Source organism: Nilaparvata lugens, chromosome 13 (assembly GCF_014356525.2).
Source record: "Nilaparvata lugens isolate BPH chromosome 13, ASM1435652v1, whole genome shotgun sequence".
NCBI classification, from domain to species: Eukaryota; Metazoa; Arthropoda; class Insecta; order Hemiptera; family Delphacidae; genus Nilaparvata; species Nilaparvata lugens.
This window is the reverse complement of record NC_052516.1, coordinates 27,683,756-27,701,499: the sequence shown is the minus strand read 5'-3', so window position 1 is coordinate 27,701,499 and position 17,744 is coordinate 27,683,756. Positions and strand designations below refer to the sequence as shown.

The window sequence follows — 17,744 nt, the reverse complement described above, 5'->3', positions numbered from 1 at the left end:
CATGCCACATGCTGCATGCTTGTGGCATGATGCAAGCTGCACGCATCACCGCACTTCAATGCATCCGTTGAACTTTTCATCTTCACGCCACACTTGTTCGGCCAATTAATGGTTGAACTCTAGTGGAATCTATTTCGAACTGAAATCATTCCTTTCAATGCTTGGTTATTGGAAGAACACTATTGAAGAATTCTTGAAGTACTATTGGAGAACTTGATAAAATTTGTTGATTGAGAATTGATATTTTGAAATTTCTTCATAATTGAAAAAACACAGTTTTTTCAAGACGAGCTATTGAAGAATTATTGAAGAACTATTTGAAAACTTGATAAAATTTTTTGAATGAGAATTGATATTGTCGAATTTCTCCATAATTAAAAAAACAAGGTTTTTTCAAGAAGAACTATTAAAGAATTATTGAAGAACTTGATAAAATTTGTTGAATGAGAATTGATATTGTGGAAATTCTCCATAATTGAAAAAACAAGGTTTTTTCAAGAAGAACTATTAAAGAATTATTGAAGAACTATTAAAGAATTATTGAAGAACTAGATAAAATTTGTTGAATGAGAATTGATATTGTGGAAATTCTCCATAATTGAAAAAAACAAAGTTTTTTCAAGAAAAACTATTGAAGAATTATTGAAGAACTATTAAAGAATTATTGAAGAACTATTGGAGAACTTGATAAAATTGTTGAATGAGAATTGATATTGTGGAAATTCTTCATAATTGAAAAAACACAGTTTTTTCAAGACGAGCTATTGAAGAATTATTGAAGAACTATTTGAAAACTTGATAAAATTTTTTGAATGAGAATTGATATTGTCGAATTTCTCCATAATTAAAAAAACAAGGTTTTTTCAAGAAGAACTATTAAAGAATTATGAAGAACTTGATAAAATTTGTTGAATGAGAATTGATATTGTGGAAATTCTCCATAATTGAAAAAACAAGGTTTTTTCAAGAAGAACTATAAAGAATTATTGAAGAACTATTAAAGAATTATTGAAGAACTAGATAAAATTTGTTGAATGAGAATTGATATTGTGGAAATTCTCCATAATTGAAAAAACAAAGTTTTTTCAAGAAAAACTATTGAAGAATTATTGAAGAACTATTAAAGAATTATTGAAGAACTATGGAGAACTTGATAAAATTTGTTGATTGAGAATTGATATTTTGAAATTTCTTCATAATTGAAAAAACACAGTTTTTTCAAGACGAGCTATTGAAGAATTATTGAAGAACTATTTGAAAACTTGATAAAATTTTTTGAATGAGAATTGATATTGTCGAATTTCTCCATAATTAAAAAAACAAGGTTTTTTCAAGAAGAACTATTAAAGAATTATTGAAGAACTTGATAAAATTTGTTGAATGAGAATTGATATTGTGGAAATTCTCCATAATTGAAAAAACAAGGTTTTTTCAAGAAGAACTATTAAAGAATTATTGAAGAACTATTAAAGAATTATTGAAGAACTAGATAAAATTTGTTGAATGAGAATTGATATTGTGGAAATTCTCCATAATTAAAAAAACAAGGTTTTTTCAAGAAGAACTATAAAGAATTATTGAAGAACTATTGAAGAATTATTGAAGAACTATTAAAGAATTATTGAAGAACTATTGGAGAACTTGATAAAATTTGTTGAATGAGAATTGATATTGTGGAAATTCTCCATAATTGAAAAAACAAAGTTTTTTCAAGAAGAACTATTAAAGAATTATTGAAGAACTATTGGAGAACTTGATAAAATTTGTTGAATGAGAATTGATATTGTGAAATTTCTTCATACTTGAAAAAAGTTTAATTTTTTCACATCCACATTTATTATACTTTTGTACAAGACTGTAGTTTCGTGTTGAATCCAACCAGAGAAAACTAATATAATTTCTGTGATTTGTATTCTGTGATCCAACACATCTTCAGCTGTAGTGATGCGTTGGTTTGATGAAGATGTAACAGAAATAGAACTGTGTTTTCAATTATTGGAGAACTATTGAAGGACTATTGAAGAACTATTGGAAGAACTAATGTGATATCCACTTCAAACTGTCAATTTTCCCAGCTTTCCTGATGTTTGTCAACATCAAAGCTTCCCATTTTGCGAGTTCATGCTGGCAGTTTGAAGTGAAAAAGACTGGTAAAACAGAGCTAAGCACAGCTTGTGAAAACCTCGTGGTTTTTTCTGCTTTGATAGTTTCAAAGATGGCATATCATTAACCAATAACTTACACCAAATCCTATTGTTTTTGGTAACAAAAATGAATAAATTCCCCCGTAATAAATATGAAAACGATATTTTATCTAGTTATTGACCGAGCGAAGTGAGGTCTAAGATTCAAGTCGACGGTTTGGCATTTCTCTTACGGTTTATATGTTGCGCATTTACGGAGAAACGCGGTAATAGATTTTCATAAAATTTGACAGGTAATTTTTTAATTGCGCGTCGACGTATATACAAGGTTTTTGGAAATTCTGCATTTCAAGGATAATATAAAAAGGAGAGGGAGCCTCCTTCATACGCCAATATTAGAGTAAAAATCAGACTATAGAATTATTCATTATAAATCAGCTGACAAGTGATTACACAGATGTGTGGAGAAGCCAGTCTATTGCTGTGTTTCCATAAGGTCTATAGTTTCAATCAGGTATTTGTGGATGAGAATACTGCGTGAGGTCTACTGTTCACAGAACTACTAATTTAATACTAGCAGGTAAACCGTGCTCCGCAAGTGTCTAATTAGATACTTGACAGACTGAAAACTTGAAGTAATAAAATCACTTGAATCAACTTGAAAATAGGCCTATAACTAAAGGCTACTCAGTAAATGAAGAATCTATAAGCAAAATGTCCAGTAGTTCAGACTTGAAGATACGTGAATTCCCTATCCCATACGTGTATAGGCTAAGCCAGCTCTTTTCTTTCTTATAATATATAGATAACCATCATAAAATTGTTTGTTCTGATTGAAAGTGTTGACTTCTTTGTTTAGACACAGTAGTGCTTAGAACTCAACCTGATGAGAGCTTAGTGTCAAGTGCTTAATAGGGCTCAAATGAAATGCTAAACCTAGTTGCTACATTTTAAGAATCGCCGTTTGTTCTATTTTCCACTCCCATCATCTAGCCTATACCTATTGTGACGATGACAGTTGTTATATGATAATTGGGAGCTGTTTTATTCAAATACATTGAATAAGTTTGTTGTAATAAACCTTGTTATAATAATGCTGCTCAATTTCTCATCATATCATGTTTCACAGCAATGATAGCGCTGATCATCATTTATTATACTGTTGCTCAGCAAGCAATTGATTAGCCTACATAAATTTCTCTGGTCCTGATTAAATTTCTGACAATATTTTTATTTTTTTCTGTTGCAGATCTACTCCACAACATACCGCACAATGAGGAAACCAAACCGACATAGAAAACCTATCTAGGCATGGACCATTCCAACTGTAGGCAACATTCTAATCTACCTCAGCCCTTGAATCATCCACATATTCTGGGGAAGCACAACCTGAAACATATTGAGAAATGAGAATTAACAGAGAAAATGATAGAGAGAATACATTCTAAAAATGAAGAGAAAACGTTGACGTGTTCAGAAAATTTTGTGTTCTTCCACCAAGGTTGAACAAGACGGTCGAGAGCTGCTAGAAGATTTCTTTTAGGCTAGAGGAATAAGAGAAGAGATTCGAGGAACATTGTCGATTTAAGGATCTAAATATTGAATAAAGTTCCAGATACACATTTCTAGAGGTTTGGTGAAGTTATCAAAGACTTCTAGAGGTCTGAAGAGGTTGAAAGAGAGGTTTACGATACATCCAAGAACTCTTTGTGTTGATAAGAAGGTTTCCATTGGGAAAAAATGTTTCTGGAATCTTGAAGAAATCAAGAGTTGGGTGGGTCCTTTCAGAAAACAGGAAGTATCCTAGAAATCTAGAGGATCTGATACTTGTTATCCACCAAAAATCTTTTGGAGGATTTCAATACTTACTTTTAGAAGGAGAGGTTATTCTGGAATCTGGTACCAAATGGATTCAGCAATGGATATCACCAACTCCCTCAGGCCAGAGGATATTTCAAAGGGAGATTTCTTCGACTTTGTTGTAACATCTGATGCAACCGACTCTGGATCCCTTCATTCTTTTGGTCGATCAATGAAAAGTCTAGGGATCTATCTGGAGGCTTATGAAACAAACAACAACAACACATCTAGCAATAACAACAACAACAATAGTACAAGCAACAACAATAGTGGGACAGTCAATAGGAAAGAGGAGACTGATAGGTTGCATCTGGTGGAGCAGAACAACAATCTAATGGTGGCGAATGGAGCATCTGGGAACCAGGACTACCTGGTGCACAGTCCCTACTGGAGTGGTCCAGGCAAGGAGGATCCTGGAGCACGCTGGGAGTCGTCGGTCCTCGAGGACCTCAACTGCTGGAGTCAGGATGGCTCCGGATCGTCCAAGCACTTGGCCGAGGGAGAGAACACGGATGGTGCCATCTACACACTGACAGTGCTCAATGGCAGTGACCAGACGTCGACCTGGTATAGGTGAGTGGTTCTAGCCAGAGTTTAATGATATGATTCACTTTCGACTGGCAGCATTGGTTAGATAGGAAGCATCGATGACAAGGAATTTATAAGGTTTATTACTTTTTAAGAACAGATTATGGTTTCTCGATCCATTGCGAGCTGCGATGTATTAACACACTTTTTTCATGTATTTCACACGACATGCAGTCAATTACTTCTAGTAAATAATCAAATTTGTTCACTTGGAGTACTTTCGAACGGATGGCGTTCATTTTCAACAGTCTCTAACCGTTCGAAAGTACTCCAATCAGTAAGTGAACAAATTTGATTATTTACTTAAAATAATTGACTGCATGTCGTGTGAAATACATGGGAAAAGTGTGAATTCTGACAGTTTGAAGTGAATCTCTGTACAGACTTGTCATAATAGCAGTTTATTGACAACTTGTTTACATAAAATACGACAGAATGCATTCACGCACAGGCAGAGCCTCTAATGAGGTCCACGTTATAATGGCATTGGAGAAAGATAAACAGCGCTGCTGCTTTTCTGCCTTCTATAGAGAAAAGCTGATACCAGAATATAGTATGAATATGAACTGTTCATTCTTGATTAAAATGATCAATTACAATTTATTCGTCAATAAAATATATTTTTCAATGATCGAATAATGAATTCATATTTGAGATAGAATATTTTGTTAATCAATTATATTTCTACATTGTTGAAAAACGATCTGACAACGTTGTGGGGCTAGAGAAGGATACCGCCATCTACTTTGTCGAATGATAGACAAGGATAGCAGTACAAATGTTAATCAAATACTGCCATTATAACGTGGAGCTACTCATCACTATAGCAAGCTAAATTCACGTTTTGTGGGACTCTATTCCTCAGTTGAGTTGAGATAATTGTTTGACAACTGAATTTGCACTACTTTACTGAAGTTGACATTAGGACTCCTACTAAATGAACAAACTTATTACTTAATATAATTTCGAACAATTGAGGATCAGAGTGATTGGTATCCTGATATAAACTATTTTAGAATTTTTCAACTTCATCATCATGTTTCAATGGTGTTGTTGACCTATTATTTTTACTTTAGAATATTATGCTATACCAGGAGTTTCTAAAATGGACCGAAAAAACTTTGTGAGTGGTTTCCTGACATTAGAATAAAGGAAATGAGTTTCAGTATTTTTTTTGTGTAGTTGAGAAGTTGATATTGTGGTAATTATTCATATTAAATGAAAAGGCTAAGAAATTGTCAAAAACAACAGATTTTATTGAAATTTAGAAAGACCGGTTTCGGTTACACCATTGTCAATCTGATATTATGAGTTATGAGTTTATCAGAGATTGACAATGGTGTAACAACCGAAACCGGTCTTTCTAGATTTCAATGAAATCTGTGGTTTTTGACAATTTCTTAGTCTGTTTATTCAATATTTATTTATTTCTAAACACAGTTCATTTCAAAAACACTGTATTTTAAATGGGACGTTAGAGAGAAAATGTTTACTCATTTTTACTGCAAATTATACTGTAATATTGTTTCACCACGTACTGGGATCCTCATTATTTCTTAAAAATGAGCTGAAATCTAGCTGAAATTCAGTTAGAAAATTTAATTCATGTAACAAATTTTTTATTTAAATTTAAATTGAAGTTAATTGCATATTTGTTTCATTTTATGGAACTTCAATCCCGTTATTGGAGCTTTTCCCTTCCTATTCAAACTGTTCACAACTAAAGCCAATGATCAGACTACAAGTCTAATGGGTATTATTCCTTCCTTTTGAAGCATGTTCATTTTGTTCTATGCTCACTCTTGTTTTTTGTCTAGATCATTTGATATCCTTTTGCTTATCTCATTTTTATAAGTTTGTGAAATATATTTTTGTAATCAATTGGTTGAAATTGAATCTGAATTTAAATTCTCAAAATTGAATGGAATGAATGAATTCATTAATTTGCCAAAATAAAATTCAAAAAAGCTTTATAAAAAATGAATATAAGTATGCTACTGCACTTAACTAAAATACATACATAGAAATTAAGGAAATGTTAATTTATTTCATTAGAAATAATAATGAATGAGAATGTAAATCATTAGCCTACTCATAAGTTTAATACATGTATGATAGTAGATGTGAAATATAGTATTATGCGAAAAGTAATTAATTTGTTGTGTTTTTCTACAGGTTACCAGACTCAGGACAGGATGACGACTCACCCAGTGCCCACCCCCAAGGAGTGGCCACTCAAGGCTCAATTGATCTCGATTCACTAATCAACAACATCATCCCCAGCCCCCTGCACCAGGCGGCTGCATCAACATTCTCATTCCACCCTTCAACAACCACCCAACCTCAAGAGGTGCAACCTCAACAAGGACCAGAAGCTGCTGGAGGAGTCACCAACCAGTCACCAGCAAAAGAGTTCACCTACGATGAGAGTGGATTCACAGAGGGACATCAACTGCAGCCGAGCTTCGGTAGCAGTGCAAACGCGCAGTCCTCGAATAGTTTAGCAACTAGTATATGTGGAACAAGTTCTGCATCAACAGCTTGTCCAGCAGCGGAACCCATCATCACCAATTCCAACAGTGATTCCGATTGGGCAGCTCTGGGTGCTGCAACATCTTCCCAAGATCCTGGTGTTGACTCGTTGCTGCGCAGTGCGCTCCAGGGAAAATCAAGCATATCCACGTTCTCCAGGTACAATGGAGGTGTGGTGCACAACAACCAACCCCTCAAGGTTGAGAAGAGCAGTGGGGACAAGGAGCCCGAGACATTACACTATCAGGATGTGATCGGCAATGTCAGGACGCATTCCCCTGTCATGTGTGCTGTGTCCCTTGAAACAGGTGCTGTTGTCATGTTGGACGGCAATGCGTCATCTGGCTCGATGTTGATGGATGGTGACAACACGCACAGTGTTGATGACATCTTCCTCTCCCATCTAGACTCTGTGGCCTATGAGGAAGACTACGAGAAGTTGAAGAGTATCGAGCATGAGGTGGCAAACTCCATGGAACAGTACTGTAACCCCTACCTGACAACCCATATAGGGGGTGAACATGTCAGGATGTCACCCCTCCCACACATGGATCACACCATCACACTGAACCCACTCCCTTCCACCACCACCTCCTCGACATCTACCGCAACTAGTAGCAAGTCTGCCAAGAAATACAAAAGGTCGTCAAGTTCGTCGAGTTCAAAATCCAGCCAAGGTCAGATCCAAACGGCGGGTGTGTCATCGGCTGGGATTGGTGGTGCTAGCTCCTCTGGGGGAATCCGCAAAGAGCGGTCTCTCCATTACTGTAACATCTGTAGTAAAGGTTTCAAGGACAAATATTCGGTGAATGTCCACATCAGGACTCATACCGGGGAGAAACCGTTCACCTGCACACTTTGTGGCAAAAGTTTTAGGCAAAAGGCTCACCTGGCCAAACATTATCACACACATCTGGCTCAGGCTAAAAATCCAACGGCTAGTGGATGTAGCAGTAGTAGTAGTAATGGTTCTAAACCGTCCAGTAGTAAGTCCCGGTAACATTCACTCAACTACATGTTGCTGTTAGCTATTAGTTTATTGTTTCAAATTGTTCATAATTTATTCTCAATAGGATACTGTAATTTGTATATATTATGCAACTAGAACCTATTCAATCTCAATTGCCTTCAAGACTAAAGCAAATGTGTATAATTTTTCAATAAGAAATTTGTTCTCTATGCAGATTAGCAAACGCTAAAATGTCAGAACTTTCTTCAAAAATGCGAATAAAATAAGGGTAGAATAATTCCTCCCTCCCTTGAATCCTTCCTTTTTTGGAGTTGATGACAAACCTGAGTTTTGTAACAATTTAACAGGGTAGTAGGTACCGTACATTAATGACAATGATTCCATTTGAATTGTAAAATACAAGTATCAACTTGACTATCAAGTGAACGTTTTTTAGAACTTTGTGAGTTACTACTCTACTTGTAAAATTCATAAGTTTATGATTCAAAGCTTTTCAACAATGCACCGTACTTGGTTATAACCTACGGGTTGATCACATTGGAGTTATTACTTGAGAAGCATGTGTGTGTTTATACAGTGATGGACAGTGAACAATAAAATAACACAATTCATATAAAGTCTGGTGATTTACAAGTACGAGTATTTAGTACAGCTTTAATCAACAATTTTAAAATGATTCGTTCAATGTGATAGTAGAGTCCAATATAATTAATATATCAAATTGAATGCCTGCCATGTGTAGCATAATACATTATTTGTATTTATTTAAGTTTATGAATCTTTACAGGACAATTTTTTGTAACTAGAAAATAATATTAAAATATACCATCTAAAACAATCAAATCAATGAATTTAAACCATAATTTATTGTAGTGGAATGGAAGAAGAATTCAAGTTTTAACTGTTTTTACTTGATATTTCTATAGGGCTACCTTTTTAGATCAATTAATATGTGTAGTTTGTATTCAGTATTTGAAACTAGTAGTCTATTGTTTACTAGAAATTCTATTAATGCCATTTTCCAAATGCTCCAACAATATGTATCACATTAGTGCTCACTAGAAATAATGTATTATTTATCAACTCTTCTCAATAGAAAATTTGCCAAGTCTCATTTCTTGAACATAATATGCAAGTTAAAAATACTTTCAATACTGTAACTGGGCACCTGCCGAAAAACCTTCGGGTTTGGCAGGACCCTCAATTTTTTTGAGTGTGAATAAAAATTTTGACTTGATTTGAATAGTTATACACATATAAAACATGAAATCATTCCGCTATAATTGTCTTTTATAAAATTAAAAGCGATATTCTCAAAAAAGATTGAAATGTTTGTAACATAGCTGAATAATATTTTTCACTTTCTTGGGTTACTTAAATTCACATAAAAACTGGAAATCAAAGTACTCTATTTTCAACTTTATTTCGTTTCTCACAAGTCTCGTCTATTAAAAAATATGGTACATGAAAATAAAATATTAATAGTCGAAACATGTTTGGAAAAATAAAATATAGTTGGAAACAGGGTACTCTGTTTTTTATTTTTACTGAAATAATATTATTAATTATTTGAGCACCGTTATCTGAAAAACTACTTTTTCATCTATCTTTATTTCCAATCACACAATGTATGTTTCGTAAGGTGGTGAAAAAATTATAATATTATGAGTGAAAAATGGTTCAGTACTGAAATAATTGTGCCTTAAATATTCTGAAAAGCAAACAAAACCTTCCATGAACGTAACTCACTTTACAACAACTATATGGAGAAATGAACAGAATTGTTAAGACATTCACAATCAATATTGTATTGGCTCATTCATCATGATAATGGAATAATAGGATCTTGAACATTATGTTATGAATCACTTAGGATAAGAACTCAACTTTTACTATAAAAATCATTTATGAGAATCAAAGCCCCTAGTATTAAGTTTTATAATAGTTATAAAGTAGATTATTTATAATAATGTTCTGTAAATTTAAAATTTCGGTTGTATATTTGTAGGAAATGTGTACACTTTAGCAGCAATGAAATGTAAAAATATTTCGTAAGTACTAAAAATTATAACAGATGGTTAAAGAAAGTTGAGCGGGGGAAGATAACTCAAAAGGGACTGATTAAATTAAAGATTATTGTTTTTCTAAAGGATAGCTATATTTTTTATACTACATCACTTATTTTTAGAATATTTTGAAATAGTTCCTAAGTATCCTACCTCGCTTCAGGTAAAGATCTATCTATTTTTGAAAATTAAGGTGCAATTTTTAATTTAAAAGCAATAAATTTAGCTTCTTATGACAAATAAATAATTATTGTACTCTTATTAAAATTTCTAGATCAATTTATAGCTGTGTCATGTAAAATATCAGCTCATTTCATGTTATCCGTCCATTTAACATGTCAACCAATTAGTTATAAATATTATTTTCATTATCATTTCAACATCATCAGTTCTTATTTTGCTGGTTGGAATACATTATGATTATTTTTCCTAAAACCCAATTCTCAATCCAAACGCCTTTTTCAGATTGAAGGCAGTTAATTCATACAAAATGCTCTCTCTTATTGTTCCTTACAAATTGAATGATAGTTAAATATTTGGACCTCGGGGTGGGAATGTCACCTACCCGAGAATTCAATTTAATAATTTATTGAATCCACAAATCTACTATACTAAACCAATAAATTATATCTACTCCTGGTTCAAACAAAGAATTGCTTGAAAATTTGTAAAATTTTGTAAATCTTTACACATTTATTCATAATGTACAGATCCATACTTAAATTTTTTATGTTGTACTCTCAAATAGGCCTACTGTATTCTGAGTACAATTTATTTCTAAGCAATACCATTGTTATTGTAAGAAAGATATAAAATATTAATTGAAAATTCATATTTTATTGTTGATTTCTTTCCATTGTTAATCTATTGATATTTTATTCTTTGTTGATATTGTTTCTTACTATCAGTATTACAATTTTATCATGTTTATTCAATTCACCATTTGGATAAATAATGTGCCTTCAATTCAAATCAACCATTAGAATTTTAAGACATGATTTATTTTTGAATGTAATGTCTGTTGTTGACGTTTTGTATTTTAATTTATCATCCTTTATCATTTATATTTTATAAAACTCATTTTTCAAATTTGTATCATTTTATCCAAGTAGGCTATTTTCCTTGTTTAATCTAATATCTATATTTTTCGATAAATTGTGTGAATATACGAAGCATTCCCTTATGTAATCAAGCCAAATTCCATATAATTTTCAAAATTCTTCAATAATTCATTTACTGTAGGCTATATTATTCTCTAATTCACTTACATTATTACAGAATTTTATAGTTATTTTACGATGAGTCGGTAATGTCATTAATCAAGAATCTCACATGTTAGGCCCTAATACAGTAACTAATGTTACTGAAATAACTATATTGGAGAATATAGTTATTGTAGGCCCTACTATCTAAGGACATAGAAACAGTAAAAGTTTAAAGTAATTTTTATCATCTGGCGATTTCAACTCGGAATAAAACAAACCATAAATGCGTCCATAGCTTGGTTTCATCCACTAGCCTTTCTGATTCAAACTTGATAATTCAGTGTTGGACTTATACTGAGCATAATATCACAGAATAAGAATAAGTAACTATAGTGAGGTCCACGTTATAATGACAGTGGATGAAGATAGAAGAATAGCGATGCCGTTTCTCTGCATTAATTAATTATATTTCTACACTGTCAAAAACATAATTGGCATCGTTGTGGACCTAGAAAAGGATAGTACCACCGGCTTTGTCGAATGATAGACAAGGATAGCAAAACCAAAGTTGATCAAATACTGTCATTATAACGTGGTATACCTCATTAGGTATAGTAAGTTTCGTCAAGACAATTTATGCTCATAGGTACACTTTAGTCTGATCTTGAACCTTTGCTTATGTATTTTTTTTAAATACGGTACTCTATCAATCACTTTCAAACCTAACTACCAAAGTTGGGAATATAAATGGTTAAAGCTTGGAAGTGAATAATCACTGCCAAAAAAATCACTAAAATACCGAAATAAAAAGATAAGTTGAATTGAGACGAAAAAATATGAATATCCTAAGACATATTATTTGTGAAAAACAAAATGTATTACGTGAACACTGCCAGAACGAATTTTTTTGTAAACTAAACTTTATAATCTATTTTGCCAAACTACTATTAATAACAATTTTACGTCCAATGAAAAATTTATGAAAATAAAAACAATAACCTAGGCCTATATAATATATTATTATATAATCAAAGTTAATTAATTAAATAATTCTGAAACCTACCCACCATTGGAAAGTTACACAATTTACTTTTAGTGGCCAAATCTTGCCAATTTTGTAAAAAACCCTAAAATATTATAAGAAATTTATCCTGAAAAGGAGTGAAATTTTGTCAACCAAAGATAAGAAAATGATGTTGTACCCAGAGTCGAATTAAAGAACTCATCAGTTGTAACTTACCATTCAACTTGAAATACACTCAGTTACTGGAATTGTCTATGAGACTATTTGCAACTGTTTTTTGACAACATATTATATTGAGGAGGTACCAGTATTTATTTTTCAGTTAAAATACCATCGTATGAGAATCATTTCAAATGAGAGATTGATAGGCTATACATCACACTATATAGTTCTTTTTAATATTTTTCTTTTAGATTTTTTATTCAAATGCCTATAGAATCCTCTTCGAATAACAATTTACAACAATTATCGTATTGTGATATCAGGATGGAGATTTTATAACCGATTGGGCCTATTTATCATTGAATAATTATCAATACAATTTTCTAATCCGGCAAGAACCTATTTTTAATGTTGCTAAAAGTAACAGTTTTCCAACATTTTTTGAGGTATCTGCATTTATATTGATATGATATAAAACTCCTATTTCAAACTGAATTTTAAAATGATCAACTGAATTTCTAATATATTTACGTTGGATAGGCCTACGCTACCTATTTATTCAACATGCATTATTTGAATTCGGTGAACTATTTGCAATTTAATAAACTATCTGTAGATAATTTGTGATAACATAAGTGATAACTTACACCATGACGAATGAATAATTAATTTTGTAACTTTCTGGGTACCGGTATTTTAAATTAGCGTATACTGTATACCAGCAAGCTATCTGGAGTTAATGTTAAATGAGATATGTTTCTTATTCAGTGCATTCATCAATATTCAAAATACTTAAGGAATCTGAAAATATCAGTATACATATTGAATTATGATTATAATATTAATTTAGCCAAAGTATCAAACTATGTAATACAGTCAATCTTAATTTAACAATGGAGTGAATTTATTTATTGTAAATTCCAAACAGTTTACTGCGATTGACTATATTCACTTTGGCGTTACAATCTTTTTTCAACTACAGGAAGTGGATTCACAAAGGCAAATGAGCTACAAACTAGATAACGGATTGAAACATTTGAATTTATATACATTTTTGAAATAGATTTATCAATCTCAGTCTGATCAATTTCACGACTGCACTGTATAAGAATTATTATCTTTCCCTAAGTAGGTACTTTAATAATGTAAATAATAGCTTAGGATAACATATATTTTTCACTCGTGTTGTATTTTGTCAAATATGTATTTTTATGTAATTATTCCATGTTTATTGCATAGTTATAGTATAGCCTATATTTTATATTGTACGTTTTTTCTAGATGATATTATTGTTATTATTTATTGTTTCCCCTTTTTATAAAAATATACAATATCTATTGTTGTGTTCGATGTAGTTATGTAGTGTTAATGAGATTTTTTTAATATATTTTTTTATAGTTTACTTACATTTTGTATAAATAGTATCACCAACACTTTGTTTGCCATAGTTTTAAGTTATTGTTCTGTATAATCTAAGCAGAAATACTTTTAATTTTAAAATTATTATTTTTACAAATCCATGTATTCATAAGCCATGATACTTATTATTGTAAATGCAATATCATAAATTAGTACTGTTAATATATGCTTCAATTCCTATTATCAAGTTTAAAAGATCTTGAAAGATATTTTTGGATGATATACATTCTTTCAATGATGCAATAATAGATATTTTTTATACAATTTATAATAAAATCTATGATTTTTATACAAAAGTGTACGGTAACATGACTTTATTTTTTCCTATGTTTATCCATACGGTATTCTATTATAAGGAAATTTAATATTAATTGAAAAGCCTTGAGATTTATCCAATCGTATAAAAAATTTACAAATTTCAAGTTCCGCAATATTGATTTAACATGTTCTACAATATTAATAATATTCTACCAAAATAGATCAAGTTCCTTGGATTTTACTTGTTCTTGTCATGACATTTAGAGGTAACAAAGCTGAATAACAATAATATAGTAGCGAAAGTATTCTGTTTTAATAATAAATATGGCAGAATGAATCTCTTGTAATTATCTCTAGTCAAAACATCTCCAAATTTAACTGATATACATACACACTGTTTCAATAAATTTTATAAAATTCAAGGTACCGTATTTATTGGTATTGTAGGAAATTCAAATCTTTTAAAATACAGTATATTATACAAGAATTTTTAACTTTATTTGGGTTATAAAGAAATAATGATTCATTAAGAATCACAAGGATAAGCTATGATAAATAGAGCAAAATGCATTCAATATTCATCATCAGAAGCATAAGCTCTGGTCGATAGAAAAAACTGAAGCACTGCTTTCCAATTTATTCACACTCTGCTAAACAGAAAGAGAACCCCATTAATTACTATGGGACTTTTCACACGGTAGACTTCAAATGTGTGAACACTCCCACTTTAACTAATGTTATTCTTTTCAGCCCAGAAAAGAAATAATTAATTGAAACGCAGGGCTTCAGTTTTCGCCCACTTGTGATGGTATTAGAAACTGTATTCATTCCGAATAATGAATACACTCATTTTCATGAAGCATTTACAATATTAATTTAACTTAGGTAGGTATATACTCGTCTTAAGAATCACGAAAAAAACTGCTTGGTAAAGAAAAATCAGTACCTAATACTGTAGCCTACTGTACAATAACTGCTAGTGGAAAAATTAATACTGGAATAATTATTCTTGTTAGTTTTTTTATTACTTAAGGAGATGAGAATAACAATTTTGCAAGCATAAATTAACAAACAGAATCTTTGAATTTGAAGGCAAATAAAATATTTCTCCAAAAAAACTTCTACGGAAAAATTATTATTAGTTATTTTTTGGGCCTTTGTGCATTGTTGCAAAACTCATAGAATATTGAATATTCTTTATAAAACACATAAAATATTTTGTCTAATTTCAATAATTAAAGAATTTAACAGTTTATACAAAAATACTACATTATTTCATCATTCTCAAATTTTATGAACATCTCAAAAAATGTTATACTACTCGATCAATGCAAGTGATAACATCTTTGTTAACATGATAGCTTCAAATTCGAAGATTCTGTTTGTTAATTTATGCTACAACACGAATGCGTTGTGTAGGTCTATGTAATGCACACATGTGTACGGTACCTGTATATATAAATGATTCACAAGTACGAATCGACAAGTGAATCGACGAGGTTTTGTTCTAAGAAATTCGACCTCATTGACTGATGTGAATAAACTTTGAAGTTGAAAACATTTCACATTCATGAATGTAACATGTTTAGTGCCAGTTTTGCAAACAATCATCATGATTCCTATCGATCAAGCTTTAGAGGCCGTGCTTCACAAATAGTGCGGGTTTCTTACTTTGTAGGAGTTGAAGGGGAATGGTAAGTTCAATTAACCGAATAGCCTATGTAAAAAAAATCATTAACAATAAAGACCAAAATCAAAATATTGAGCTATCAACATGTACAGTACACAATTTAAAAATTTTTATCTTCCAGCAAAGTAGTCTGATGCAAAATTAACTAGTTCTAATTTTCCTTAAGATCTCGAGAATTTTTTACTATATTTTTACTTTTAATCTCAAAATTTGGTTGCATTATGTAATAATTGCTTCCATTTAAAAAAATGTCAGTTACTGGCGTTGTTCTCAGTACGGTAATTATATTTTTCGCCACACTTGGATGTAATGAGCTGGTTTACGTGCGTCATATGGAGGCCGAAAGTGATTGTTTTCCGACCAGGCCGGTAAAACTTTACGGCCCTAGGGCTGTAAAATGACCTTGAATAACAGCTGATCGTGTCCGATCTCACAAAAATCATAGAGAGATAATCTCATAACGACTGTAATAATCTATATAATTATGTATCGTGAATCTCGGTATTATGTCTATAATATATTTTATAAATTACTGTTTAATAATTTAATATTTATTATTGTGTTTTTGATATCAAACAATGAATACAATGGTTGCATTGTCCATTGTCAGAAAGGTACGTATCGCAAGTATTTAAAAGTGAAGAATCGAATTTGAAATCAAAGTACAATAATTGTATCAATATTTAAAAGTGAGGTAGAGTAATAATTGTTTCTTTTTTATTATCGAATTCCACTTCTTAATGCAATACAATCAACTATAATAACAAGAAAATACAGCAGAGATCTGAAGTTTAAGGTAAGCCTACTGGTGAAACTCAGCCTTGACTAAAAAATTCCTAATAATTTTTCCGTAATTCATTATTAAAACTTTTAGATAATTTTTCTTTAATATTGAACCATATAGAGAAAACATCAGGCCCACTCAAGATTGAATCTTCGAATGTTTTCTCTAATATTTTGTTGTGAAAATGCCGGCAAACCGGCTTCAAATTAATATGCCGCTATACACTATATTATAGTAGCCTTCATACGTTACCTGACTTAATTCAGAGTGAAAATTTTATTGTGAAACAGATAATAATATTAATTTTAATAATATAAGTCATGAGCCAAAGTCTGTTGTACCTTTGACTATAGAAAGAACCTTCTTCTATAGAAAGAACCTTCTTCTATAGAAAGAACAACCTTCTTTCTATAGTCAAAGGTTGTACGCTTTTTAGGAGTGAAGTAAACTTTTTTAGAAGTCTAGTTTACAGTATTACGTGTATGCTAAGAGTTATCAGTCAGGCCTCTGATCAACAATATGCAATAGCCGAGAGCGTAAAGGCGTATTACAACAGAACTCAAATCTCAGTGAATAACAACCATGATCTAGGTTCGAATCTCGGTCAATGACATTTTTTTTGTCGATGAATTTCGACTTTTATTAGCTATTTTTTATATTAGTTACCATAATTAAAATTTCAATCAATTTTTTAGATATATTTTGAGACAAAACTGTGAAATATGCAATTATATTAATTTTTTCATCACATTATTTCAAAATAGTAATGAAAATTCTATTCATCCATCTATCCATGAGATATTGCACCGGGCGCAAAGCGTGAGCTATAAAAATTCAAACAATTATTCGAAATATTAATAGTATAAAAATATGGTCACTATTGTAAATTATTAATTAGTAATATTGAAATTAATTGACAGTAAAAGTTGTCATAACCAAGATTCAAACTATCAAAATAGGCTGTTTGAATTTTATTAATTTTTCAATTTCTTATTGGGAAGTTTTTTTTTTGGTGTGGCGAAAAATAGCGTTCGCAACACGG

At 31.3% G+C, this 17,744-nt stretch overlaps 1 protein-coding gene across 2 annotated transcripts in view; it reads left to right on the top strand.

The window, feature by feature from the left end:
• Positions 1-14,254, top strand: part of LOC111064038 (uncharacterized protein DDB_G0271670) — a 437,024-nt gene extending 422,770 nt beyond the window's left edge. For both annotated transcript variants that reach the window (XM_039440230.1, XM_039440229.1), the window contains 2 exons: positions 3,394-4,577; positions 6,768-14,254. In XM_039440230.1, the coding sequence (XP_039296164.1) occupies positions 4,051-4,577; positions 6,768-8,124 (1,884 nt within the window). In that variant the 5' untranslated portion in view covers positions 3,394-4,050 and the 3' untranslated portion in view covers positions 8,125-14,254. The remainder of the gene's footprint in view (positions 1-3,393; positions 4,578-6,767) is intronic.
• Positions 14,255-17,744: the final 3,490 nt, after the last annotated feature.